This window comes from Caloenas nicobarica, chromosome 19, assembly GCF_036013445.1.
Source record: "Caloenas nicobarica isolate bCalNic1 chromosome 19, bCalNic1.hap1, whole genome shotgun sequence".
Lineage (NCBI taxonomy): Eukaryota > Metazoa > Chordata > Aves > Columbiformes > Columbidae > Caloenas > Caloenas nicobarica.
Window position 1 is genome coordinate 9,090,279 of NC_088263.1, and position 22,485 is coordinate 9,112,763.

The 22,485-nt window shown below is 52.6% G+C and overlaps 3 protein-coding genes, 1 long non-coding RNA gene and 2 other non-coding genes across 6 annotated transcripts; 4 read left to right on the plus strand and 2 right to left on the minus strand.

The window, feature by feature from the left end:
- Nucleotides 1–237: 237 nt before the first annotated feature.
- PIERCE1 (piercer of microtubule wall 1) lies at nucleotides 238–3,244 on the minus strand. The gene is made up of 3 exons (XM_065648705.1): nucleotides 3,054–3,244; nucleotides 2,888–2,966; nucleotides 238–2,652 (listed from the first exon to the last, which is right to left on the minus strand). Exons 1-3 carry the CDS (start codon nucleotides 3,164–3,166, stop codon nucleotides 2,470–2,472), a joined length of 375 nt encoding a protein of 124 aa, XP_065504777.1. The 5' UTR covers nucleotides 3,167–3,244; the 3' UTR covers nucleotides 238–2,469.
- A 77-nt stretch (nucleotides 3,245–3,321) lies between these two features.
- On the plus strand, nucleotides 3,322–4,951 carry MRPS2 (mitochondrial ribosomal protein S2). The gene is made up of 3 exons (XM_065648626.1): nucleotides 3,322–3,520; nucleotides 3,721–3,850; nucleotides 4,064–4,951. Exons 1-3 carry the CDS (start codon nucleotides 3,370–3,372, stop codon nucleotides 4,605–4,607), a joined length of 825 nt encoding a protein of 274 aa, XP_065504698.1. The 5' UTR covers nucleotides 3,322–3,369; the 3' UTR covers nucleotides 4,608–4,951.
- Nucleotides 4,952–5,476: 525 nt separating this feature from the next.
- Nucleotides 5,477–10,033, plus strand: LOC135996563 (uncharacterized). Its single transcript, XR_010607280.1, has 5 exons — nucleotides 5,477–5,766; nucleotides 6,093–6,148; nucleotides 6,625–6,669; nucleotides 7,702–7,753; nucleotides 9,645–10,033. It is a non-coding gene; the product is annotated as an uncharacterized LOC135996563 (long non-coding RNA).
- Nucleotides 6,340–6,472, plus strand: LOC135996703 (small nucleolar RNA SNORA17). Its single transcript, XR_010607299.1, has one exon. It is a non-coding gene; the product is annotated as a small nucleolar RNA SNORA17 (small nucleolar RNA).
- On the plus strand, nucleotides 6,707–6,840 carry LOC135996704 (small nucleolar RNA SNORA17). The gene has a single exon (XR_010607300.1). It is a non-coding gene; the product is annotated as a small nucleolar RNA SNORA17 (small nucleolar RNA).
- A 1,083-nt stretch (nucleotides 10,034–11,116) lies between the features above and the next one.
- DIPK1B (divergent protein kinase domain 1B) lies at nucleotides 11,117–17,836 on the minus strand. Its single transcript, XM_065648614.1, has 5 exons — nucleotides 17,708–17,836; nucleotides 15,123–15,257; nucleotides 13,766–13,873; nucleotides 13,411–13,587; nucleotides 11,117–12,901 (listed from the first exon to the last, which is right to left on the minus strand). The coding sequence occupies exons 1-5, from the start codon at nucleotides 17,768–17,770 to the stop codon at nucleotides 12,089–12,091; spliced, it is 1,296 nt and encodes a 431-aa protein (XP_065504686.1). The 5' UTR covers nucleotides 17,771–17,836; the 3' UTR covers nucleotides 11,117–12,088.
- Between the last annotated feature and the right edge of the window lie 4,649 nt (nucleotides 17,837–22,485).

A 22,485-nucleotide genomic window follows, 5' to 3' on the forward strand; every position in this document is an offset into this window, starting at 1 on the left:
CGTTTTATTTTTTATTTTATTCTTCTGTGCTTCAGGAAGGACAATCTTCAAGGATCCTCAGGGGACCACAAGAACTACCTTAATTTTTTATAAGCAGTTTTTTGCTGCTATTTTAGGAACACGTGTTTTGACATGTTTTTATACAAGGAAGGAACACACCATCTCTGCCACCATTCCTTTTATTAATGTATATGCTTTTTAATGTTTCAAACCTTTAAGAACTGCAGTTTGCCTTGGTTTGATAGTACAGCCTCACGGAAGGTTATCTGCAAATGTGAAAATACTTTCAAAATACAGACTAGAAAGAGACTGGGGTAGATTCTCTGCAGTAAAATGTGCCGTCTTTAGGACGATGTTTTGAATTTGTACAGCATCTCAGGATCCAACCTATATGAGGGTGATGTACACGGTGCGCGAAGCTGTTCAAAGGAACTGGTTTCAGTTCAAAAATAAAACAAAAAGGGAAGAAATTAGTGAAAGGAAGAAAAGAGGTGGGTGGTTTTAGATGTAGCATGAAAACAGGTGGAAAACCTGACAAAAGCCACTAAATTTGTATTTTTAGGAGGCAGTCTTACCCCTAAATTATTCCACCTACAGAAAATTCTGTGGATAAAACATATATGTTAAATTGTCACAACTGTTTGTATTAATTCTGCGCGTTGTTATTTTTCATTTCAGGAGAAGAAAGGGAAGTTATGAGAAGCTCGAGGTATTGCCTAGAGCCTAATAGAAGAATAGCAGTGAATGATAGAGAGTTACTTGTTTATTTTCATGTGTTAAATGTTTTAAAAGTTAACTTTTCAGGCCCATTTCTGCTTAGTATATTTACTTGTTCCAGTGCATTGGTGTGTTTTCAGCAAAGGTGGATGTAGCCAGCTGTTCTTCTGTTTGAGATGACCAAATGCTTTGCGGTGAAAACCGGAATTGATTGGTAGGTGTGATTGAAATCTTGCTGGTGGGCCCAGGAACGTGTTTTAAAAAAGCACAAGTAGAGGCCTGCTCACTTTTGGGCTTGAGATTTTTGCTTAGTGATGTTATTAACTAAAGAGAACACCGCTACCTTGCAATGATGTGTAAATATCTTGTCATTCATCCTGTGCAGTTTTTATAAGACTATATAGAAAAGACACAAATAGGGAATATTTCGAACATGTGAAGGGTATAATTTGCAGTGGTACTTGGACATATTTTTACTCTTTTTTAAAAAAAAATTTTATTTTTTAGCAGACAGATAGTAGTACGCTCATTTTTAATATATATTATCTGTATGTTTTAAGTGTAAGGTGGGACCATTCGTCATCCATAAACAGGCAGACCAGTTTTTAAGCAAAATGTGCTGAGGTTTTCCCTTTAGCGCAGTTACTGTCTAAGTGATGCAGATTCACTGGCTGTGTAACTACAGTTGTTACAATAAAACTTAAGAAAACGTTCTTATCAGTTGTCTTTATTTGAGTAATTTCTTGAAACATTGTAGTTTTGAGAGGTAAGAAACACAAACGTGCTTTCTATAAGAAATCCAAAGGCTTGATGAATACCTCTGGAAAACATGCAGTTTGGTTATTCATTTAGTAGTACAGAAACCATTTAAAACCTTAACTTGTAATGATATGTGGTAAATGAGCCAAGAGTTTAAAGGATCATTAGTGACAAATACATAATGTATATTGTTCTAGTATTTATTGCTATATGCTGCCTATAAATTATGAGCTATTTAACTGACATTTAATCACATTAAATCTTTATAAATTAAGATATTACTCCTCACAACATTCATTCCGTAAATTAGTTGTTTTCATCCAGTACCAAAGTGACCGTATGTGTTCTTCCCAACAAATTACTGAACTCGGGTTTGATAACACAGATTTAAACTGCTTTGCCCCAAAGCTAAATTGGTGGCCTTAATGAGTCGTGTTAAACCATAAATCCACTTGTTTGGGGCTGGGGGGGGGGCGGTTCTTTTCAGAAATGTTCTGCTACCTGTAACCCACTAATTTTGTAGCTGTTTATGTCGCTGTAATAGCAAGTCTCATGTTAGGAAGCTGAAAGATTGTTTTCCTGTGTTTAGGAGAAAAATCCTCATTAAATCCTGACCTGTGTGGTGAACAGTGTGAAGCACGTGTGTTCTGCTGCTGCACAGCATGCCACATGAATTATTTTCCTGGGCGTCTGTACAGTGTTACTCACTGATAACCGTAGCACATGCGGTCTGTGGGCAGGAGAGGTGACCTGGAGCCACAGGGTGTGACTGGGATAAAAACCTAATTTGAGACGAAATAGCCTGTAACCTCATTGAGCAGCCACATGGCAACAGCGTCGTGCCTCCCGTCCTGCTTTTAGATGAGGCTCAGCACCAGATTTAGGGTAACGTCACTGATACTGATTGCTTGGTGGTGGGGTTTTTTTGTGTTTTGTTATTTTTTTAACCCAGGCAGCCAGCAGTAAACTGAAGCGGCTCTGTCTGGTGCGGATCTAACAGTGCGACGGGCCGCTGGGGTTGTAGCTGGGGTGGAAGTCGCGGTCGTGGGCCGTGATGAAGTTGTCCGGGCCGGTGACGTGGCTCTTCTCCAGGGCGGTGTTGAGCCCGTTATCTTTGTACATGCCAAACTGGGACAGAGTCTTGGAAAACGTGTGCGAGGTGCCGTGGAAGGAGGTCTGTGAGAGCGAGAAAAGGGGAGGAAGGTGTTAGTTTGGATGCAATGATGGGGGCACTTCATCTGCTTTGGGGAGCTCATCGCCTGGGGACTGGGTTGGACTAGATGATCTCCAGAAGTCCCTTCCAACCCCAACCATTCCGTGGTTCTGTGGATGGTGCAGAAGCCGCAACTTTGAGACGCGGTTTCCGAAGCCCCCGGGGGCGCCTCCATCACCCCGCGCCCCCCCAACCTACCGGCACCTCGTGCACCGTGGGGGCTCTGCTGCCGTAGGCCTGGCTGGTGGTCCGGTACCGGGGGTGAGGCTCCGGCTTCCTGCGGGGAGAGAGCACCGGAGGGAGCGGGGCTGCCGGGGGGCGCTCGGCGGGGCCGCGCTCGGCCGGGACCGGGGGCCGCGCTCACCCGTAGCCGCGGAAGCAGCCGGGCTGCTGGAAGCGGCCGGGCAGGCCGGGGCTGGTGCGGTACCAGTCGCTGGTGCGGGGGCCGGGGCCTCCCGCGTCCGCCGGGCCGGACATGGGCGCGGGAACGGGCCGCCGGGCCGCGCGTTGCCCGGTGACGGGACGCGACGGGCGGGCGGCGCTCGCTCCGCGCAGCGGCCCCGCCCCGGGGGAGGGCGGAGGGGCCGGACCCGGAGCCGCAGGAAGCGGAAGGCGCTGCCTTGACCTTCCTCCTCCTCCTCCTCCTCCTCCTCCCGCCCTGCGGCCGCCGGGCGCGGAGCATGTTGGTGCGGCGGCTCCTGCGGGCAGGTGAGCGGGTCGTGCCCCGCACAGCCCGGCCCGGCCCGTGTGATCCCCGTGTTTCTCTCCGCGCAGCAGCCCCGCGGCTCTACAGCACCGGCCCGGCCCCGGCGGCAGCGGCCCGGCCCCGCGGTGAGTGCTCCTGCCCCGGGGAACGGGGGGACCCCCGAACCGGGGACCTGCACCCCGGCACCCGGGCCCGGCGACGAGCGATGTCCTTGCTGCTGTCACCATGTCAAGTGACCCTTTCTCCAGTCCCAGCCCATCCCCTGCAGACACAACAAGGGGGAGCGGTGATTTATGGATTGATTTATTTTTTCCCCTCCTCTCAGCTGTGGATGACAAGCTGCTGACCGAGCCTCTCAGCCACCCCGACTTCTTCAACGTGAAGGAGCTCTTCTCCCTGAAAGATCTCTTCGATGCTCGCGTGCACCTGGGGCACAAAAAGGGCTGTCGGCATAGGTGAGTGACACCATTTCGTGACCCACTGCTTGTCGACATCAGGAGTGTTTCCCCAGACCGTGTAAGCTCTTGGGGGCTGCGCTAAATTGGTCTGGGGCTGGAGTTGCCTACACAGACCCACATTTCCCTCTGGGCACAGTTACTGCCCTGCACAAGTGCCTTTAGCACCCCGTCCCCGCATCCCCTTGTGTCGCCCTCCCCCTGTCCCCGCAGGTTCATGGAGCCCTACATCTTTGGCTGCCGCCTGGATCAGGACATCATCGACCTGGATCAGACGATGCAGCACCTCCAGCTGGCCCTCAACTTCACCGCCCACGTCGCCTACCGCAAGGGCATCATCCTCTTCATCAGCCGCAAGCGCCAGTTCTGCCACCTGGTCGAGACCACGGCGCGGGAGTGCGGGGAGTACGCCCACACCCGCTACTGGCAGGGCGGCCTGCTCACCAACGCACACATCCAGTTCGGCTCCGGCGTCCGCCTGCCCGACCTCATCGTCTTCCTCAGCAGCCTCAACAACGTCTTCGAGCCCCATGTGGCCATCCGGGATGCTGCCAAGATGAACATCCCCACGGTGGGGGTGGTGGACACGAACTGCAACCCCTGCTTGATCACCTACCCCATCCCTGGGAACGACGACAGCCCCAGCGCCATGGAGCTCTACTGCAAGCTCTTCAGGATGACCATCATCCGTGCCAAGGACAAGAGGAGGCAGAGCGAGGTTTTTGACGAGCTGCGGAGCAAAGCGGAGGGCACCTAGAGCCCTGGGGACAGGCCGTGCTGCAGGACTGGCCCAGCACCCAGAGCACTCAGTTTGGGCAGAGCTGGGCTGGTTGTGGAAGAGACCCCCCAGCTCTGCTGTTCTGCCGAGATCCTGTGACGGTCACAGCTGCTCTGGGTTTCTGGCTCAAATAAAATTGTCGGGAGTGATGCAAAGGGAGATGGAACCAGGGCAGACCCAGCTCCTGTCCTTGTGTTTGTCCCTGTTGCAAGGAGGAGCCACTGTCCTGTGGCCTTCCTGTTCCTGAGCTTGTGATCTCACTTGAAAGCGCTTGTATCTCGTGCCTTTTCCTGACACGACAAATAAAGAGCCCTGTGATCCTTTTTCTTACTTTCCTTGCGAAAGGGGAAGGTACGGGGAGTCTCTGGTGAACGTTTATGGTCACAGGATGGGGGAGTGAAGGGTGTTCCCAGCCTGGGGACCTGCGGGCCATCGCAGTCCAGGGCAGGGGGTGCGAGTCTGGCCAATGGGTTTAGGGGTCCCTGCTTTGCTCCAGGGTCCAACTTCTGCCACCACCGCAGGGAGCAGGTGCCTGCAGGGTGCAGCTGCGAAAGGGGAAACTCAGCTCCTAATGCGCTTTGTGTCTCCGTGGGAAGGCTTAGGGCAGCCTCTCAGCGCTGGGGGCCAGGCCCAGCCTGGGGAAGAGGTTTGGGCGAAGGATCCCTGTCCCCTGTCCTGACCCCGTGTCCCCGGTCCTGGCCCCGCCCGCTCCCTGCTCGGCGTCCTCCCGCCCAGCAGGGGGCGCCCGCGGGCGCGAACGCGCTGCGCGGATTGTCCCCGCGGCGCTTCCGTCCGCCCGCCCTATATAAGCGGAAGGCGGGCGCGCGCCTGTCCTTTCTGCGGGGCGAGCGGCGGGAGGCGGTCGCTGCGTGCCCCGCGTCCGGCCTGGAGGTGCTGCTCTCCTGGTCTTACTGGGCTGGGTGAGCCCCAGGAAAACCAGGCTTCATCCCCAGCCTTGCGTGCTCACCCTCCGCAGGTTTCTGGGCCTCAGAGGGGACAAAATGTGCCCCGCTCGGGCCGCATGGCCGGACACAGCCCGGGGGAGACCCGCGGGTCCCCTGGGCCCTGCCCTGTGCTCCGTGCTCAGCGCACGGCTGGTATATTATGAACCGATGTATAAGAAGGTACTAGGATTAAGGTAAAAAAGGCAAAAAGATGCGGTTCTGGTGAAGGAGGGGTGAAAATTAAGGGCTGCCACCTTCTCAGATTTAAAAAAAAAAGTTTTAAAGATTGGTGTAACTAAACTAAATCTATTAAGCAAATTTAAATTTATTATTTATATAATAATTATATATTTTATATATTTATACTATTTATTATGTTTTATTATCTGTTGGGGGTTTTTTCTTAGGTTTTAATCTGGTTTTCTGTGAAGTGGTGCAGTTCACAAGGAAGGTGGCTATGCTCTCAGCTAAACACTCGTTTGTTCTTAACTGCCTTCTTCCTTTATTTGTCTTTCTTCAGCCTGGCACAAGACAAAAGGTGACGTGAGAAAGATTGTGTGTCTGGAAAAATCAAGGGTAAGTGGTGATTAACACAAAGGCTGCCCAAGTGAGTTTCGGGCATCTTATTAACTAAGTGGTGTGTTACATTTAGTATCTACACATGCACCCAATACCTTTGTAATACTACTTTCTGACGAGGTGATGTAATCTTGTTTGCATAAATACCTGTAAATATCACCTTTTTCGGTCTTTGCAGGTTTTTTCAGCCTGCCACAGGCGTTGCAAAGGTGGCTGCTGTGGCATCTTTGTGTCATTAGGTGGCAGAGAGAGACAGGCTATGTTCTACGCTCGTTTGTTCTGACACCCGTGAGCACTCAGAGTGATTGATAGCCTGACATTTATAAATAGGAGACTCTTCATAAACTAAGCCTTTCCTGTTTTTTTAAATTGCCTTAAATGTGAGATTTCTATGTAGTAGGGTATATATGCTAACAACCAGGATTTGAAGTGAGTCTATGTAAAATAAATGCTCTATATTTTTATTTTTCCAGAAAGCCGTGTGATGCGGCAGAGCCAGGAGGTCTCCAAGCCCTGAGGTGAGCAGCACTGATGCTGCTTCCCTGCGGAACAGCTCATGCCCCAGCTCGTGTTGCAGATGTGGCTGCAGTGCCACGTCTGTGTCATTGGGTGGCAGAGAGGAAGAGGCTTCGTCTTTCCTAGCGCTCCAAAACCTGTGAGCACGCAGGAATGATGAGCAACCTGACAATTTTTTCTTGCTTTTCCTGTTTCTTTCCTTTAATGTTAATCTTTAATCGTAAAGGATGGATAGAATTACGTTAAAAGCTAATTTGAGTTTCTTGTTGGTCACATCTTTTGTTGTTATGGAGGAACGGCAAACCTCCAGTATTCTTTATTCTAATAGTCCTTAGTCCTTGGAGATTTGCTCTCCTGACATGTTAATATCATTAGGGGTCAGAGATGAAGGGGCTTCCTGTGCCTGAAACTTTTAAGTGCTCAGACATTAGTAGCTTGACATTGTTTCCATGTTTACTGCTTTCTGTAGAGAATCAGCAGAAGATGAAGCAAAATTCCTTTGAAAAGCAGTTAAAATTATGCCAATTTTAACTGCATCAGGGGAAGGTCCTTCCTTTTATTCTGCAAGGACAAATGGAAGTGACAGCTCTGTTCTTGAATTCGATTTTTGCCTTCAACAATCCTTCATGGCCTGCAAGACATCCTTTATTTCTGTCTGTGAAAGGGCACCTCTTGAGTTTTGCAGGGTTTAGCATTTTATAGATCTAAAGAATTGCGTTTGGGAGTGGATTAGATGGGGGAAACAGGCACTTAAGTTTGTTGTTTCCAAAGTACTGGCATGATCTAGAAACAGTTGGGTGGGGATTTCACATATGGAGAAAATTGAACCCTGTTCCTAACATGAATAAAACACTCAGCCAACATCATCTTGACTTCCAAGCGTGCTGAGTAAGTTTGACCAGAAAGTGCAATCGGAAACCTTTGAAATGTGGCTTTATAACCATGTGTGCTTCTGGGAGGGGGAAAAAAAACAAACAAAAGTCCAACCCTCCTTCCCCAAAAAATGCCAAACTGAATTTCTTTCTCTTTCTCAGAGTTACTTTCGAGAACAGGACTGAGTTCTGGAACTCGCTTCAAATGTTGAAGGTGGGTATTAATGTCATTTCTTGGAAAAATACTAAACCTCAATGTTACCAAAACAGTGTCTGGACAGAAGTCCTTGGGTTGGTACATCTTGTCCTGGTTTCTTGTGGGACATGGACAAACAAACAAAATGTTTTAAAAAGAAGCTACTAGTGCATACTTGCAGAAATAACCTCAAATTCAGTATTTTTTCATCTTTGCTGACAGACCTGTACTTTAGGTGGAGCACTTTCAGGTTTGTCTGTTTTGCTAATGCAGTAATTTTGTAAGGAACCATAAAAAAACCTGGTTAACTTTATTTCGCTCAAACTGCCCTTCTCCGCTCCTCAAGTGCATCCTTTTAGGGGCAGCTGTCAGAACAAGACACTTTTATCAAGAGTTTACACTCTCATGTGCCTGAGATTATCAAAGCAGACTCTTGTAGTGCTGCAGTCTGACACAAAATGCTGCTGAAAAAAAATGTCCATGTCACAGATGTGCAAGGTAACACGATTGTGTCTTAGGCATGACGAAGAAAGAAATAAAAAGATTGATTTTTGGTAATACAATCCAAAAATTAATGCTAAAACCTGAAGTCTTTTTAAAGTCCTTCTAAATACCTTTAGGTAGGTGCAGCTTTGCCCTCTTTCCCAAGACGAGCTCTGGCTTCCTTGTGCATGTTCTACCTGGTAATGCAGCAGCCAAAAAGCAAAAATTGAGCACAATGTGTTGGGTTTTTTTTTTTTTTAGTTGGTTTCTGCTGTGGTTTTGTGCTCGCATGATAAGTGGTGAGAAAAGCTCTGGCTACACATGGGCAGTGGGTGAGACTCTGAGAGGCTTTGCAGCGGCTAATAGCTTGACAAAATCTGGCAGTGCTAAATGGGGGAAAATGTCCTCATTAAATGGGCATTACGAGGGCCAGAGGTGCCACTAGCCACGGGAGGAGCTGCTGGCTGCAAAACGAGCCATTTAATTGGGAAAAGTCACTGCCCAGCAGCGGTGGCTTTGGAAAAGAATGTTAATGAGGTGGTTGGGGATGTGGTTATGCAAAGAAGGTCTTAAGATGTGACTCTTCCATTTAAATTTCCTGACTGCTTTTAACCCTAAAATACATATTTGAGTTATTTCATCAGATTTGACTCGCATCAAGGGTCCTGTAGAGGTGGTGAGTGCCTAATGAGTGTCTCTTTAGAACTTTATGTGTGAGGCACAGGATAGCTATTAAAATTTTCCTAATAGCATTTGCTGCTAACCATCTACCCAAGGCTGAGCAGCAATCCCAGGCTATGAATACTGCTTTACTGAAAAAATTATCTGGCTTTCAGCTGTGGAAAATATGAATATTTTGTATTAAAGTGACTTGGAGAGAAATTAAAAATCTTCCTGCACATTAACCTAGCCCTTCACCGTTTAGAACTGGTTTATGTCATGGCCGTGAACACTATTCTCTCTTTGCACTATTAATAGTTTCTCTGCACTGAGGTTGGCAAACTCGCCTTGGATATTTAGGGAGCCTGAGAGTGAAAGAGAAACCAAGAGCAGGGTCCAGCTATTGTGCTGTTAAATTATCCCTATTTCCAAAGATTCTCTGAATCATCATCACTGAGCCCAGCTGATGACTCCTCTAAAATTTGGTTTCATTTTATGAAGCTTTTTTTTTCTGCTCTGGGATGTGAAAAATCTTCGGATGGTCCCAAGACAAACCTGATGCGATTCTTCAATTAGCTGAAAATGTAGCCTCTGAAATTAAAAGTAATTCTCTGTCCCGACGCGCTGCGGTGCCTCAGCTCAGATCCTCAGCATGGTGAACAGTGCGAGGCTGGGTGGTATGGATTAATTAGCTGCTTAGTATTGACATTTATTACTAGCTTTAATTTGACATTGTCTAACATCCTGGGCCGTTTTGTATTTGCAGATCACGCCTGGAGTTACAGAATTTCTAGCAAACCTGGCTGTGGCAAAAGAAATGGCAGCGTCTGCATTTGAAGATCTGCAGATTCCTAAAACTTCATGTTTTCCCATCCATGGGTCCAAAGCGCTGCTGGCAGTTCTGTCTGCTGCAACCTGTGGACTCAAATGTCTGTTTAAAAAAAATTACAGCTGTTCTGCTCCCAGTGTCCACTCTGCTTTGCTTGCGCTCCTGTGGAGCAGCCGTACGAGTTGTCGCCCTTCTCCCAGTCAGCTCATATGCTGGTTTCCCAGCCATTTTTTAAAGCACTGCTGTTTCAGTCTCTGTTTTCTCTACATGGTTAAGAAGGATTTCTTAAAAAAAACTAAATAAAGATGCCACCTACAAGTCTGAAATGATTATGCTTGTGTATTTGTAGCACCCCAAGTAATACTGATTTTTAACCAGTCTAGTATTTTAGACTTTTTATTTGTGGACATGAGAACTGGGCTGCATTTTTCCTTTAAACACCAGAAGGTAGAAGTCTCGCTGCTCACCTCTGTCCCTGCGTGGCACAAAGGGGCTGCGCTGCGCTGAGGATCGCATGGGGTGGGAATGCCACTTTCTGACAAAATTTCCTAGGAAATTTCAAACACTGGGGAGGGTTTGAAAAATGGCTTTCCTGAAAATCTGAGGAGAGGATTTGGTGTGGTTGTTGGGTTCCTTTTTTTCTAATAGCAGGAGAAAATTACTCAGTGGAGCTGGTTGCCATGGGAATGCAGGACAATAGATGGGGAGCTGGGGTGGCTGCATGAAGCTGCCTTACCAAATTCCACTAAATCCAGTCCTCAGTACAGGTGAACTTGCACCCACCGGTGCAGCACCCAGAGGTGGGACCTTGGCCACCTTTGCACTATTTTTACTAAATTCAGAGTGACTTTGAGCGGCTGAGGAATTCGCTGCCCTTCAAACAACAAATGTGACAAATGCTCAACCTTCCCGCAGATGAATTACGCTGGGAAGGCAACTCCTCTTTGGGAAGCTTTGCGTCGATTTAGAGCCCTGTTGACACTGAAACATTTCCTCCATAAATAACACCAAGAGGTAACGATGATCCTATAGAACTAACAGAGGGAAAGACCAATATCTCTCCTCCCAAGGGCTCATGAACTTGCAGCCAGGACACCACCGATTGCCTTCCCAGGCTATATATACTGTCAGATGTGGTTTTTTTCTTGGTGATTGTACTTCAGATATACGCTCCGCTTCACTAAGCAACTGTTGGCAGGAGCGTCGACATATGGTCCAGCAGCAGGAGTACGATTGTGCTGGGAACAGAGCGAGCGTGGGGTAGTTTACATAAACTCGGCCTCTCTACCCCGGTTTTGAAAGGTTGCTATAATTGAGCTTTTAAAGGAAACAGACTGTAGTTAGAGACCTTGGTAGTGTGTACGCAGCCAAACAAATGACTTGAAACCTGCTGAAAGCTTGTCTGGAAATTCATTTTTAATAATGGGAGAAGCACTGGATTATTCTTGTACTAATCTCCTGACCTCTGCAGCGCAAGCCCAGCTTAGTTTTAGGAGAATTAAATCAAGAGGTTGGCTTATCCCTGCACTGAGTATTGTGGGAAGTAACACACGGAGCACCTACGTGAACTGGTCGGAATTGTTTGTGTTTAGCCCTTTTCCTTTAAGCTATTCTTGGCTTCAGATGCTGCCAAAGCTGACACGTGCGAGGGAACAGCGTGAGCTGCCGATTTCAGCCCGTGGGCAGGAGCAGCCGGGTGAGAACCTCACACCAGCCATCGCATCACATCCCGTCACTGTCTGGGGTCAGGCACTTGGAAAAGGAATCAAAGATCTGCCAGGATTCTCCGCTGTGGAAAAAACAGCTTATCCGCTTCCTAAGCTACAGCTGGATCTGATGGCGGGATGACTCAGACACTTAAGGAGAGACATTTCAATAGGGAAATCTACCTTTTCTCCTCCTTTTTAGATCACAAACAAGCTGGTACTTAAAAGGCTGCTGTTGCGCTATTGATGTACTGGTGTGATTCACGTAAAAGCGATTTATTTACATCAGAGATGTTCATCAAAAGAAGATGTGACAAGTACAGCATGAATGATTCATTCTCATCGCTCTGCGCTGCTCCCCTGTTAACCCAGGACCGGTCAGACGTGTGCAGCTGGGCTCCGCTTCCTTAGCGCTCCCCGTGGCATCTTCTCCCCCCAGCCCGTCCAGCCCGGCTCCCGGTGCCCTAGCTCTGCAGCACGCTCTTGCCGACTGTACCGATGATTCTGCTGGGCGGTGGAAGTCATGATGCTTGGTTTTCCATGAAGGAGAAGCTGAACTCCCTGTGTAAGGTGTATTTTTTCCCATGGGGGAGATGATGGAGAAACAGACCTTCAACTCTTGGACTTCACTCCAAGATTGCGGGTTCTAAACTCCGGGGCGGTGCTTTCCCCCCGTTAGGAATATTTGGTGTTTGAGATCTTCTTCCAGAGCAAGGTCTTGAGGTTGTTCAGCACGAGGGAGTGGTGCACTTCCATCTGGCTGGCCAGCCCGCTGAGGGTCATGCAAGTTCGGAGCTGCTTCTGCAGCTCGTCCTTCAGCTCCAGCGGCGCCCCGTACAGCAGGTAGTCCTGCAGCAGCCCGCAGACCTTGGCCAGGTTGGGCTGCACCATCTCGCTCTTGCACTGCTTCAGGAGCTTGTCGCACGTGGCCATGCAGTCCTTCCCGTAGGTGCAGTCCACGTTCTGCTCACAGTGACGGCCCTTGAGGAAACCTCGGATTGTCATCTCCGTCGCCACCTTCCTCAGGTTGACCATTTTGAAGTCGTATTTGTCGTTGTAGCCCACGTTCTTCAAGCTGGTCTCGCAGATGTAGAAGTTCCCGTAGGTCCCGTGGAATATCTCCTCCACGAACTCCAGAAGGCCGATGGAGATCTTGGCCCGCCGGGGCCAGGCTGGTGCAGACCACTGGTGGATGAGTTGATGGACAACTGAAGGCAGCAGCGACTGGAGGAAATCTGGGACATCCACTCCATAGAGCGAGGTGTGGGGGATCTTCTCAGTGACGTAGAGGTCCCCGCAGTGCCCCAGCAGCTTGGACGTGTGCTCTTTCTCATGCAAGGAGAGCATGAGAAGAAACTCGTTGAGCTGAAGTAGCGCCCAGATGGATTTGGCCTCTGCTAAAGACACTTTGCCATCCCGGTTCACATCTGCCATGGCGATGATCCGGCTCACCAAGGCTGCCAGAGAAGGCTGATCTCCCAGGTTGGACTGTGAACAGAAAAAGAAGTGGCATCAGACCCTTGCGGCTCCCTGTGCTTGGGCTCAGGATCGCGAAACCGAACTGGAGAATCAAAACCTGAGTTCAGGATCGTGAAACCGAACTGGAGAATCAAAACCTGAGCTCAGGATCGTGAAACCGAACTGGAGAATCAAACCCTGAGCTTGGGAGAGGAGGAAACAGCCACCGTGCTCGAGCAAATTCGGTGCTGTCCCATAGTGTATGGCTCTAAATTCAGCTCCAGCAGAATTTTACCAGTCTTGGGGCAGCTCTAGAACCAGGTCTTGCAAATAAGAACTCCTGGGTGAGAATGGAGGTTTTTTTCTTGGCTAATTCAGCACTTGCTCTGTGTTAAGGGTAAGGAGCCCTGCCCGGCTACCAGCTGATGGAGTGTGAGCCGGAGGAGCTCTTGTTTAAAGGGAAGACACATTTTAGATGTTTCTGAATCACAAGTGGCATCCCAGGCCCGCGAGATCCCGGAGGGACCCTCCGCACTGACCTTGAGGAAGTTCAGGAGCATTTCTTTGAACTCGTCCATCGACGTCCCCCGTGTCGGTTTGTCAAAGAGGACCACGTCCCTCCTGGGCACCGAGGCTGGGTGGCTGTCTGCCTTGAAGGCTTCTTCGATGCCGCATTTGATGATCACCTCTGTCTCCCTCCAGAGTCCGCTGTAAACCTACAGCCAAGGAGAGGGGACACAGTGGAAAACAACAGCAAGCGCAGAGAACTGGTTTCTGGTTGGGTTTGGGATGGGTACCGGGGATGGGGTGAGGAACAGATGTGCGGGCGGGTGGAGGAGGACATTTCCCATCTTTGATGCTCTCACCCACCCCCAGCAATGTGGGGAGACCTACCTGCTGGGTGGGAGAGGAGGAGAGGCAGTGCTGGAAGTGGAGGCTGCGTTCCTCACACAGGTCTTTGCACGTGGAGCCAGAAATGATTCCTTTCTTGTACTGGTCGCACTGGGGAGGCAGAGAGAGGAGCTCAGTGGGGGCAGCTCCCCGTTTTCCTGAGTAAGTGCTTCACGCAAGGTGGGACGGGGATGGCAGGGACCCCCCGTGCTGCTGGAGGCACCGCAGGGGATTTGCTCCCGGGTGCTGCTGCCGCAAGCCCAGGGGCTGAGGAGCTGCTGGGATGGAGGAGAGGCCAGCGCGGAGCTGGGTGAGGATGAGGATGCTCAGGCTGCTCAGCAGAACAGCAGACCCCGCTGTGAACTGGGGTGGCCCCAGTCCAGGGGATGGTGGGAACAGGGACAGAACGTGGCTCTGATGTGCAGTCGGGGTGGCTGGATGAGCTGGAGACATCCCTGGGCAGGAGAGGCGGCAGCTCTGCCAGGCACAACAGCCTCAGGACTGGAAACAGGAGCTGCAGGAATTCACTGCATCTTCCCTTCTTTTTTTTTTTTTTTCCTCCCAACATGGATGGGAATTAACCCCTAGACCTGTTCGCAGGGGACACAACCAGACACGGCATCTTAAACCCCGAGCTCAGAGCAGGAATCAGCGTCTGAGACCCCGTGGTCAGAGTCATGCAGAAAATCAAATTAAACGATCGTCGCTGTTGTTATGGCAATTCCTGCCTCCCTTCCCTGCTGAAAGATTGATGAAAGAGGTGTTCTCAGCCAGAGCCTGGCGTCCCCCTCCTCGCCTGGGCAGGTGACCTGTCCCCCCTGCCATGGGGCACACACAGCAGTCCTGGGGGTCCCATGGATGCTGTGGGGTGCAAGCTGCACTCTCCTGCAAACCCCAGGCATGGATAAACACACCGAGCCAAGCTCCCATGAGGGCTCAGCTCTTGGTGCAGGCTGGTGCTCCCTTTAAGGCACATCATTAGGTACCCACGGAGTGGCTGCTCCCCTTTTCCTCTGCGGAGCTCGGGGGGGGCTGGCGCGATGCTCTCCCTGCCCGCAGATCCTGCTCTGACATTGCAACTTCATCTCCACAGACGTTAATCTGCCCATGTTTGCCTGGTCTGCCCTGGCCGGCTTCCCTCCAACATCTGATTAAATGGTTTTGCCGTCACCCTGGCAGGATAAGGTCACCTCTCCCGCTCCGTGTGACACCGGGGACGCTGCTGCCAGGAGGGCTCCTTGTCCCAGCTCCTGTGCAGGGTGCAAAGCACCGCACAGGGCTCGGGGGGCTGGAAATGGGGTTCCCACAGCCCCGCTCACCCCAGTACCCCAAAGCAGGACCAGCATTGGCCGCCACTCACGATTATCATCCGGCAGACGTGGCCGCGGCAGAGCTCGGAGTAGGACGAGTAATGCATGTACGCCACCCAGCTGCCCACGAAGATGCCCAGCCACACCACCAGCAGGTATTTCACCTTGATGCCCGGGAGGCGACTCTGGAAGGAAAAGAAAATGCTCGTGAAGGCCGGGGCTACTGGACAAGACCAACTTCTTTTATACAAACCAACTCGAGCACTGGTGAAACCTTCAGCTTATTTTTTTAATATACATTCACCAGCCTATTATGCAACTCCTGCTGCAAGTAGGTCACTTAACATTCCCTAAAAGCAGGGAGATGACAGCACTGGGCTGTGAGGAGCCGGCTGCCACGCGTCCCCATGCCCGCTCTGCCGCCAGCGCCAGGGCTGAGCCGCTGCCCTCTGCAACCCCAGGACTCACCGCTCGGGCTGCCAGAGCTTCTGCTCCTGCCCGGGGAGACCCTCCTGCACAGGAGGCAGCTGCTGCCAGCTCCCGCGTGGCAGCGAGTGAGTAACAAACCTGGAAGCGCATGGATAACACTCGGTGCAAGCGGCTCGGAGGCTCGCAGCATGATTTTGTTTTGCTGGCTTCGTTTCTTCCCCTCTGACCCCGCAAGCGGCAGCGCTGCTGCCATCTGGCCTCCCTGCGATACAGGTTGTTTACCTGACCCGTGTAACACAGCGCGGATCCCCAGCAGTTCCTAAGGGCAGGGAGCTGATCCTTGCATCCAACACCTCATTCCCTTTGGTTTCTATAGATATTTCCTGCTTCACGCCAGGCTAAGAGAGCCCTTGGCCAGTGGCCCCCTCCAAACCCTCCTCTCTCCTTGTGCAAGGATTAACATCTTGCATGTTAATTTGAAATGCCAAAGTGTGAAGTGGGCCAAGATGCCTGTTTTGCCCATCAAGCAGTGGAACCGCTCATTAACGCCCGTTAAAGAGAGTCCGACCACAGCGAGGACACGGCAAAGACACAGGATCCATGGCTGCTCCTGGGAGCTGAAAAGCAGCTCAGGTCTGAAGTCAGAGACAAACCATGAGATCCTCTCCAGTACCGCAGCCCCCCAAAAACTGCCCAGTGGAGGGTACGTGACCCACCAGGCCCCCTGCCTCGGCAAAGGGACTCTTTCCATGGACTTCCCACCAGAGACATGTCTTGGGACAGCAAAGCCCTGGAATGGCCAAAATGTCCTTTTTTGCTTATTCAGACCTAGAATTCATCACATTCCTGGGGCAGAAGAGGGGTCAGGACTGAGATCTGAGCACGGCATTGGGAGCGCTGGCTTCATTGTCCCTCTAAATGATGGAGAGAAACGTGGAGGTGGGGGATGCATTGAAACAAAAGCTTCCACTGGGCTTTGGTAATATTTTGGATTCATGTCTGGTGCTAAGGTTTCTTCCAGGGGCTCAGTCTCAAGGCACGGGGACTTCCCTGCCCACCACCTCAGCAGCAGCCAGCACCACAGCCTGTTACCCTTCGCTTGAGTGAGTGGCTGTGTTTAGTTTTACGGTGACTCTGGGGGACCTGGAAGGGACTTTGGGTCACAACTGTTCAAAGGCAAAATGGATGCAGCATCACAAAATCCCGCTCCACCCCTGCTGCTCCCCTGCAGTGCCCTGGGAACACAGGGGGGTTGTTTCACAGTGGGTCGCAGCGGTGGGGACTGTGCCAGGGCTGGCATGCTCCCAGGGGCAGCTGGTGTGACTGTCACCCCCTCCCAGGTGTATCCTGGCGCAAGGGCTACTACCCCCGGCTCCCACCCGCCCTCTGCCCAATGCACCCGGCTTGGCCCTCCTTGCCAGACCCAGTCCCCAGCCCCTGCCCACCCCCGTGGCCCCACACAACTGTTCCTCAGCCCTTTTGTCTTGCAAGAAGACAACCTGCACGGCAGCTCAGCAGCCAAAAGCCCATTTTCCCTGGGAGTGGAGCCACAGCATCCATCTGGCTCTTGACTGTCCTGGGGACACACAGAGCCACCCTCCTGTGTCCCTCCTTTTTCTCTCCAGCCAGGATAACCTTTCTGGTCCAGGACCTTTGTCAGTCAGGGTTTCTCATCCCATGACTGCAGAGAAAACACCCATGCCAGCATCCCCAGCCCCACCACCGCCGGGTCCCAGGAGCACCGAGATGGGTTCCCACCAACCCCCTAGAAATTCAGGGATGGGAAGTGGGGAAGAAAAAAAATAAAAGAAAAGAAAGGAAAAGAAAAGAAAGAAAGCGAGGGAAGAAGTCATCCCTGCCCAGAGCTGCTTCATCGGCTTCTTCATTCACGGCTGAGGGATGGGCTGCCCCGGCGCTCCGCGGCCGGTGCGGCTCCCCCAGCACCGCAGAGCGCGGTTATGCAACCGCCTGCGGCTCCCGGGGCCGGTCCGGGCTCCCCCGGGGCCGGTCCGGGTTCCTCCGGTGCCGATCCAGGTCCTCCCGGTGCCGATCCAGGTCCTCCCGGTGCCGATCCCCGGCTCCCCAGCCCCTTGCACCGGCCAGCGGGGGAACCGCAGCGGAGCGTCCCTTTGTGCACGGCCGGTGCCGGGATGCAGAGACGGGCATCACCGAGCAGCCCCCCCGACCCGGCGCATCCCCCCGGTACCTGCAGGCCCTTAGAGAGGGGGCAGAACAGCACCAGATGCACCAGCCGCCGGATCCTCCGCATGCTGCGGGCGCCCCGCGGCCGCGGGCCTCAAGCACCGGGGGGCATGGCCGGGGCGGCCGCGGCCCCCGCCTCGCCGCCGGGGGAGAGCCGGGGGGGGCCGGAGGGGGCGGCCCGAGCCCTCGCCGCCCGCTCGCTCCGCCGCAGCGCCCGGCCCGGCCCGGCCCGGCGGGGCTCAGCGCGGCTCCGCCCGGCTCGGCGCGGCGGGGGCGGCGCATCAGCTCCGCCGCAGCTCGGGGAGGCGGGGGGCGGCCGCCCGGTACGGCATCAGCCCCCACCACACCGGCCTCGGGGGTAAAACCCACCCGGGAGTCCCAACCCCAGGCTCACCCCACCGCCCGGGGGGTCCCCGGCCCGGTTCGGGGGGTTCATGGAGATGCTGATCCCCCCGCAGCGCTCACAGCAGCTCGGGTTTTATTTAAAGCGATTTCGGGTGAGCTGCAGCGGGGTTCCTCCGCAAGGCAAACAGGGACACAGACACTGCTGCTCGGGTTTCAGATTCAGGAGGGAGACAGCGGGGCTGTGTGTCCCCCCGGCATCGCTCCCGCTCGCTCCCTTCCCCGCTGTCTCCCTCCTGAATCTTAAACCCGAGCAGCAGTGCCTGTGTCCCTGTTTGCATTGCGTCTGGGCAGGGAAACCTCCAGGCGAAACAGGGGCTGCTTTGTGTCAGGCAGCGAGCAGACAGGCCAGGGACAGCCTTTCATCCAGGGGGGCTGCTAGAGCAAGGGGGAGACAAAAATATGATGCAAAATGGTCTGGTAGGGTCAGTCATGGGGCCATTGTTAAGATAATTCCTCGCTCGCTATTAGTAAATCTTCAGATTATCCATTTGTCCCCTTTTCATGGTTCAGATTGCTTCCTTCCATTTGAATTTGGCTCAGAATGACCTTTGAAAACAAGCTCGTCGCATCATACCCAGTGGTTCCTACTCGTTGTCAAGCATCGGGTGCCTGAGGACTAACTAGCAAAAGCCTTTGCTGGCCCTATCTGATCAGCTACTATAAATAATGAGCATCACAACAGATTTGCACCAAAACACCCCAAATCCTGTGGCTTGTTTGCTGCCTTCTTTTAATATCAAGGAGATCCTTGCTGCACAAAGCCAGTGCAGCGCCGTGACCTCCACGCTCGCCTCGACGAGCAGACATTGCCCGCGGCGTTGCTTCAGTAACGGGCCGGGTTAACATCGCCTTGTCTGCCTGCAGCTCTCCTCCGTGCAGGTTTTTACATCCTCCTGAAGCCAGGATGGTTCTCTGGAGCTTACACAGTTTATTTTTAGTTTTAATTAGCCCAATAAAAGAGACAGCCTTTGTGATTTTATTTTTTTTTTCCTGTTGGGGTTGGTAATTTAAAAAACGGTGGGGACAGGAAGACGCACTGCTGGGTGCCTGGTAGCTGAGGCAGCTGTGAGGATGAGGAGGGAGGAGGAGGAGGATGCTACAACATGCTGCTTTGCTTCGCAGCTACAGGAAAATAGCTCCTCTGCTCAAGCAACAATAAATTCCTTATTTCCCTCTCAACCTGAAGATGGTTATTTTCACGCTCATCAGAGATGGGAAACGACATGCCTGGGCCAAAGCTGAGAGAGGCTTGAAGTGCCATGGATCTCTGCTGTGGGGCTCTGCGATGTTCAGGGGTGGATTGTCCAGAGAATCTAATTAGGAATGAGCAGACCTTTCCGAGCTGTAATATGCCAAGTAATTAAGTGATTAGTATTGATCGTTGGAATGCCTAATGAGCAGTTATCACTGAATGATTAATTAATCCAATCAAAAGAGTAATAAAAATTCTGCAGGTGTGATTATATCTTATATTCAACGCACAAGGGCAGCGGGATCTCTCCCTGTGTGCCTGTCTCCCCTTTATATCCCGGGCACGTGGACGACCAGAGTTGCCACCCTGCTCCCACAGCCTGGGCTGCCCTGTGCAGGGGGTCTCTCTCCTTCCCAAAAATCCCCCAGCAGTGCCAGGCCAGGCTCCCGGCAGCAGGCAGGCACCCATAGCTGCTCCATGTGGCGGGGAGGTGGGGACAGTGGTCCCCAAGGAGCTGCCAGCATCCAGAAGATGCCGAAAGCAGCCGATGCTGATCTCCTCCCTGGGAGTCTTCTCTCGTTCCCTTGATTAAGTCACTTCAGTTTCTCCCGGGTCACTCGGCCCAGGAAAGCCCAGCTAATCTCTGCTAAACCCGCGCGCTGGCCTCTGATCACTTCCCAGCCATGTGGTGGCTCTGCGGGCACGTCCCCAAGAGCGCTGCGTCCTGGGGACACGGGAGCTCTCAGGGCACCCACAGCCTTGTAACGGTCATTCGCTGGCCCGTAATATTTGCCCAATTACATGATAATGTTATTCAATACTGAATAAATTCTCTTGCCAGCTGGTGCTAACAGCAAAGTACTGAGCAGCCCTGACTTGTGCGCAAGGACCTTCAACCCACCTGTCCCTTTGTCCCCTCCCGAGCATCCTTTGCCACCCACCTTCCTCAGGGGGGATGTCAGTGGTGGGTGACAGCTGGGGACAGCATGGCCAGATGCCGTCACCCACAGTGGCCACAGCTGCTGCTCGGCAGGGGGTGCAGGACCCAGAACCGAAATAGGGACACACGCTCCCCGCCCCACGCTCTCCCCAATCCAAGCAGCACCGCCAGGATCACCGCATGGCCGCGATTCGGAGGGATTCCTGCCCCAGGGCGTGCGATGGTGCCCGACATTCCCAGGTGCTGCTGCAGCTCAGGAGGTGACGGACCCAGGCTCTAACGCTCCTTTCTGTGCATCCTTTAAGGATGTGAGGCTGATTGCGGGTGCTCTCTGTGCAGCATCCACAGCTGGCTCCGCGCACCCATCAGCTGCCTCTGACAGGCCTTGATGGGGCTGGGCGCAGCCAGTATAATTAGAAATGCTAATCAGCTCTTGTGTTTCTGGCTTGACAGCCCTGCCACCCCCAGCACAATCTTCCCTCCAATCTGTCCTGTGCCCACCCCCTCCGCTTCCTCTCCAAACCCTTGCTACTTGTAATTAAGGGCTCCGGAATTAGAGAGGGGGGAAAGCTGGGGCTGCGGGGGTTCCTCGTGTGCTTTGGGCCAGACGTGTATCCCCCGCAGAGCTCCTGACTTGCTGGGGATGGTTTGGGGGTCTCACCCTCCATCCGCCGCCAGCCCCTTGGGCTGGGGATACCCCAGGGGTGTCCCTGTCCCTCACCAAGAGCCCTGTGGGGTGCAAGGGGGGCAGCCCAAGGGCTCTGCGGGCTTAAAGGCAGAGGCTTAAAGGCAGAGGTTTTGCTGACTGTGGCCGGGAGCCCAGCAGCTCTGCAAAGGGAGCCGCTCTCATTAGGATTTCTGTCATGCGCCAACCACGGGCTCTTCCCAGCTGAGGAGGAAAAGGAGCTTGCAAAGGAGCAGGGACAAGGAGGCTGAGCAAGCAGATCCCTGCACAGGCTTAGTAATTCATCGTCACGCCTTAGTACTAAGAGACACAACGCAGGGGATTCCTCCCTCGGCGTGCCCACAGACAGCCCCTGCCAGCCCCCAGCCCCTCCGCATGGATCCCCGCGGCGAGCCAGAGCGCTCCTGTCGCTGCCAGAGCCAGGACAGGGTTTTCTGCCCGAGCAAAGGAGACCCCTCGCACCCGCCCTGCCCAGGACCCCCAGGCACGGCCAAGCTTCACCAGGGACACACACCCGCTCCCCACGGCATCTTACGGCATGGGCTGGTGGTGGGAGCAGCAAAGGGCTCCCCCCTCCTCCCCACACACCGAGTACCGCGATTTCTGGAGAAAGGGAAATAGGAAAAACAGGGAGGTATCACAAAAAGGGTGCTGGGCCAGGGGGGGACAGGGCAGGGTGGCTCTAATGGTGAAAAGGCCCCCGCAGCACAGGCAGCTGACTGGGAAACGTCCGGGGATGAGTCAGATTGGATTTGTCATGAGTAATTGACTCCCCCCAGCACTGCGGTACAGGTTTCACGCGTCGCGTGAGCGGGGTCTCGAGCATCCAGGAATTAATGAGAGTCTGACCCCATCTGTGCAGCCACTTGAGTTTTTCCAGTGCAGACAGCTGGCTTATCAGGTCCCTCTATTCTTTACATATCAGATCAATCGGGATAGTTATAATCTAGTTCTTGTGCAAGCTTGGAGCAGCCTTTGCTGCCCAGCTAGCTCAAGGGGAAGAAAAGCAAGCGAGAGAGAGAGGTCATGATGAACTATTGATTGAGCAGGTGGCGGTGCCGCTCCCAGAGATGGCTTTTGCAGAGAACTCGCCCGGGACAGTTTGCCTCTATATCTCTTGCTAATGCTGCTCCATTGATCTTCCGTGACAGGCGGCAACTACAAGATTTTTTTAGCTGGAGTCATTAAGAGGCATTAATCAATAACGGAGGAAACAGAGAGAGAGAAACTGTTTCATGGAGAGATATTCCCCATGTGCATTTTAGCCAGCTGAGGTGCTCCTGTTTTATTTCCAGTGGCCAGGGAGGTGTGCCAGGGACAGAATTCACCTGGTGCTGGACTCTGGCACTTGGAGGAGATCCTGAGTCATTGCAACACGCTGGCAGCTCCGGCCACACTGTGCAATGAGAAGAGACCAGCTGGGGAGTTCATGGCATCCGATACCAGGTACCCCAGCACCCCCAAATCACCCTCTGTTCCCACACAAGTACCCCAGGAAGAGCTGGGTACTAATTTCACATGCCCAAAGTGCTGGGTACTGGTTTCACATCATGCTCCTGG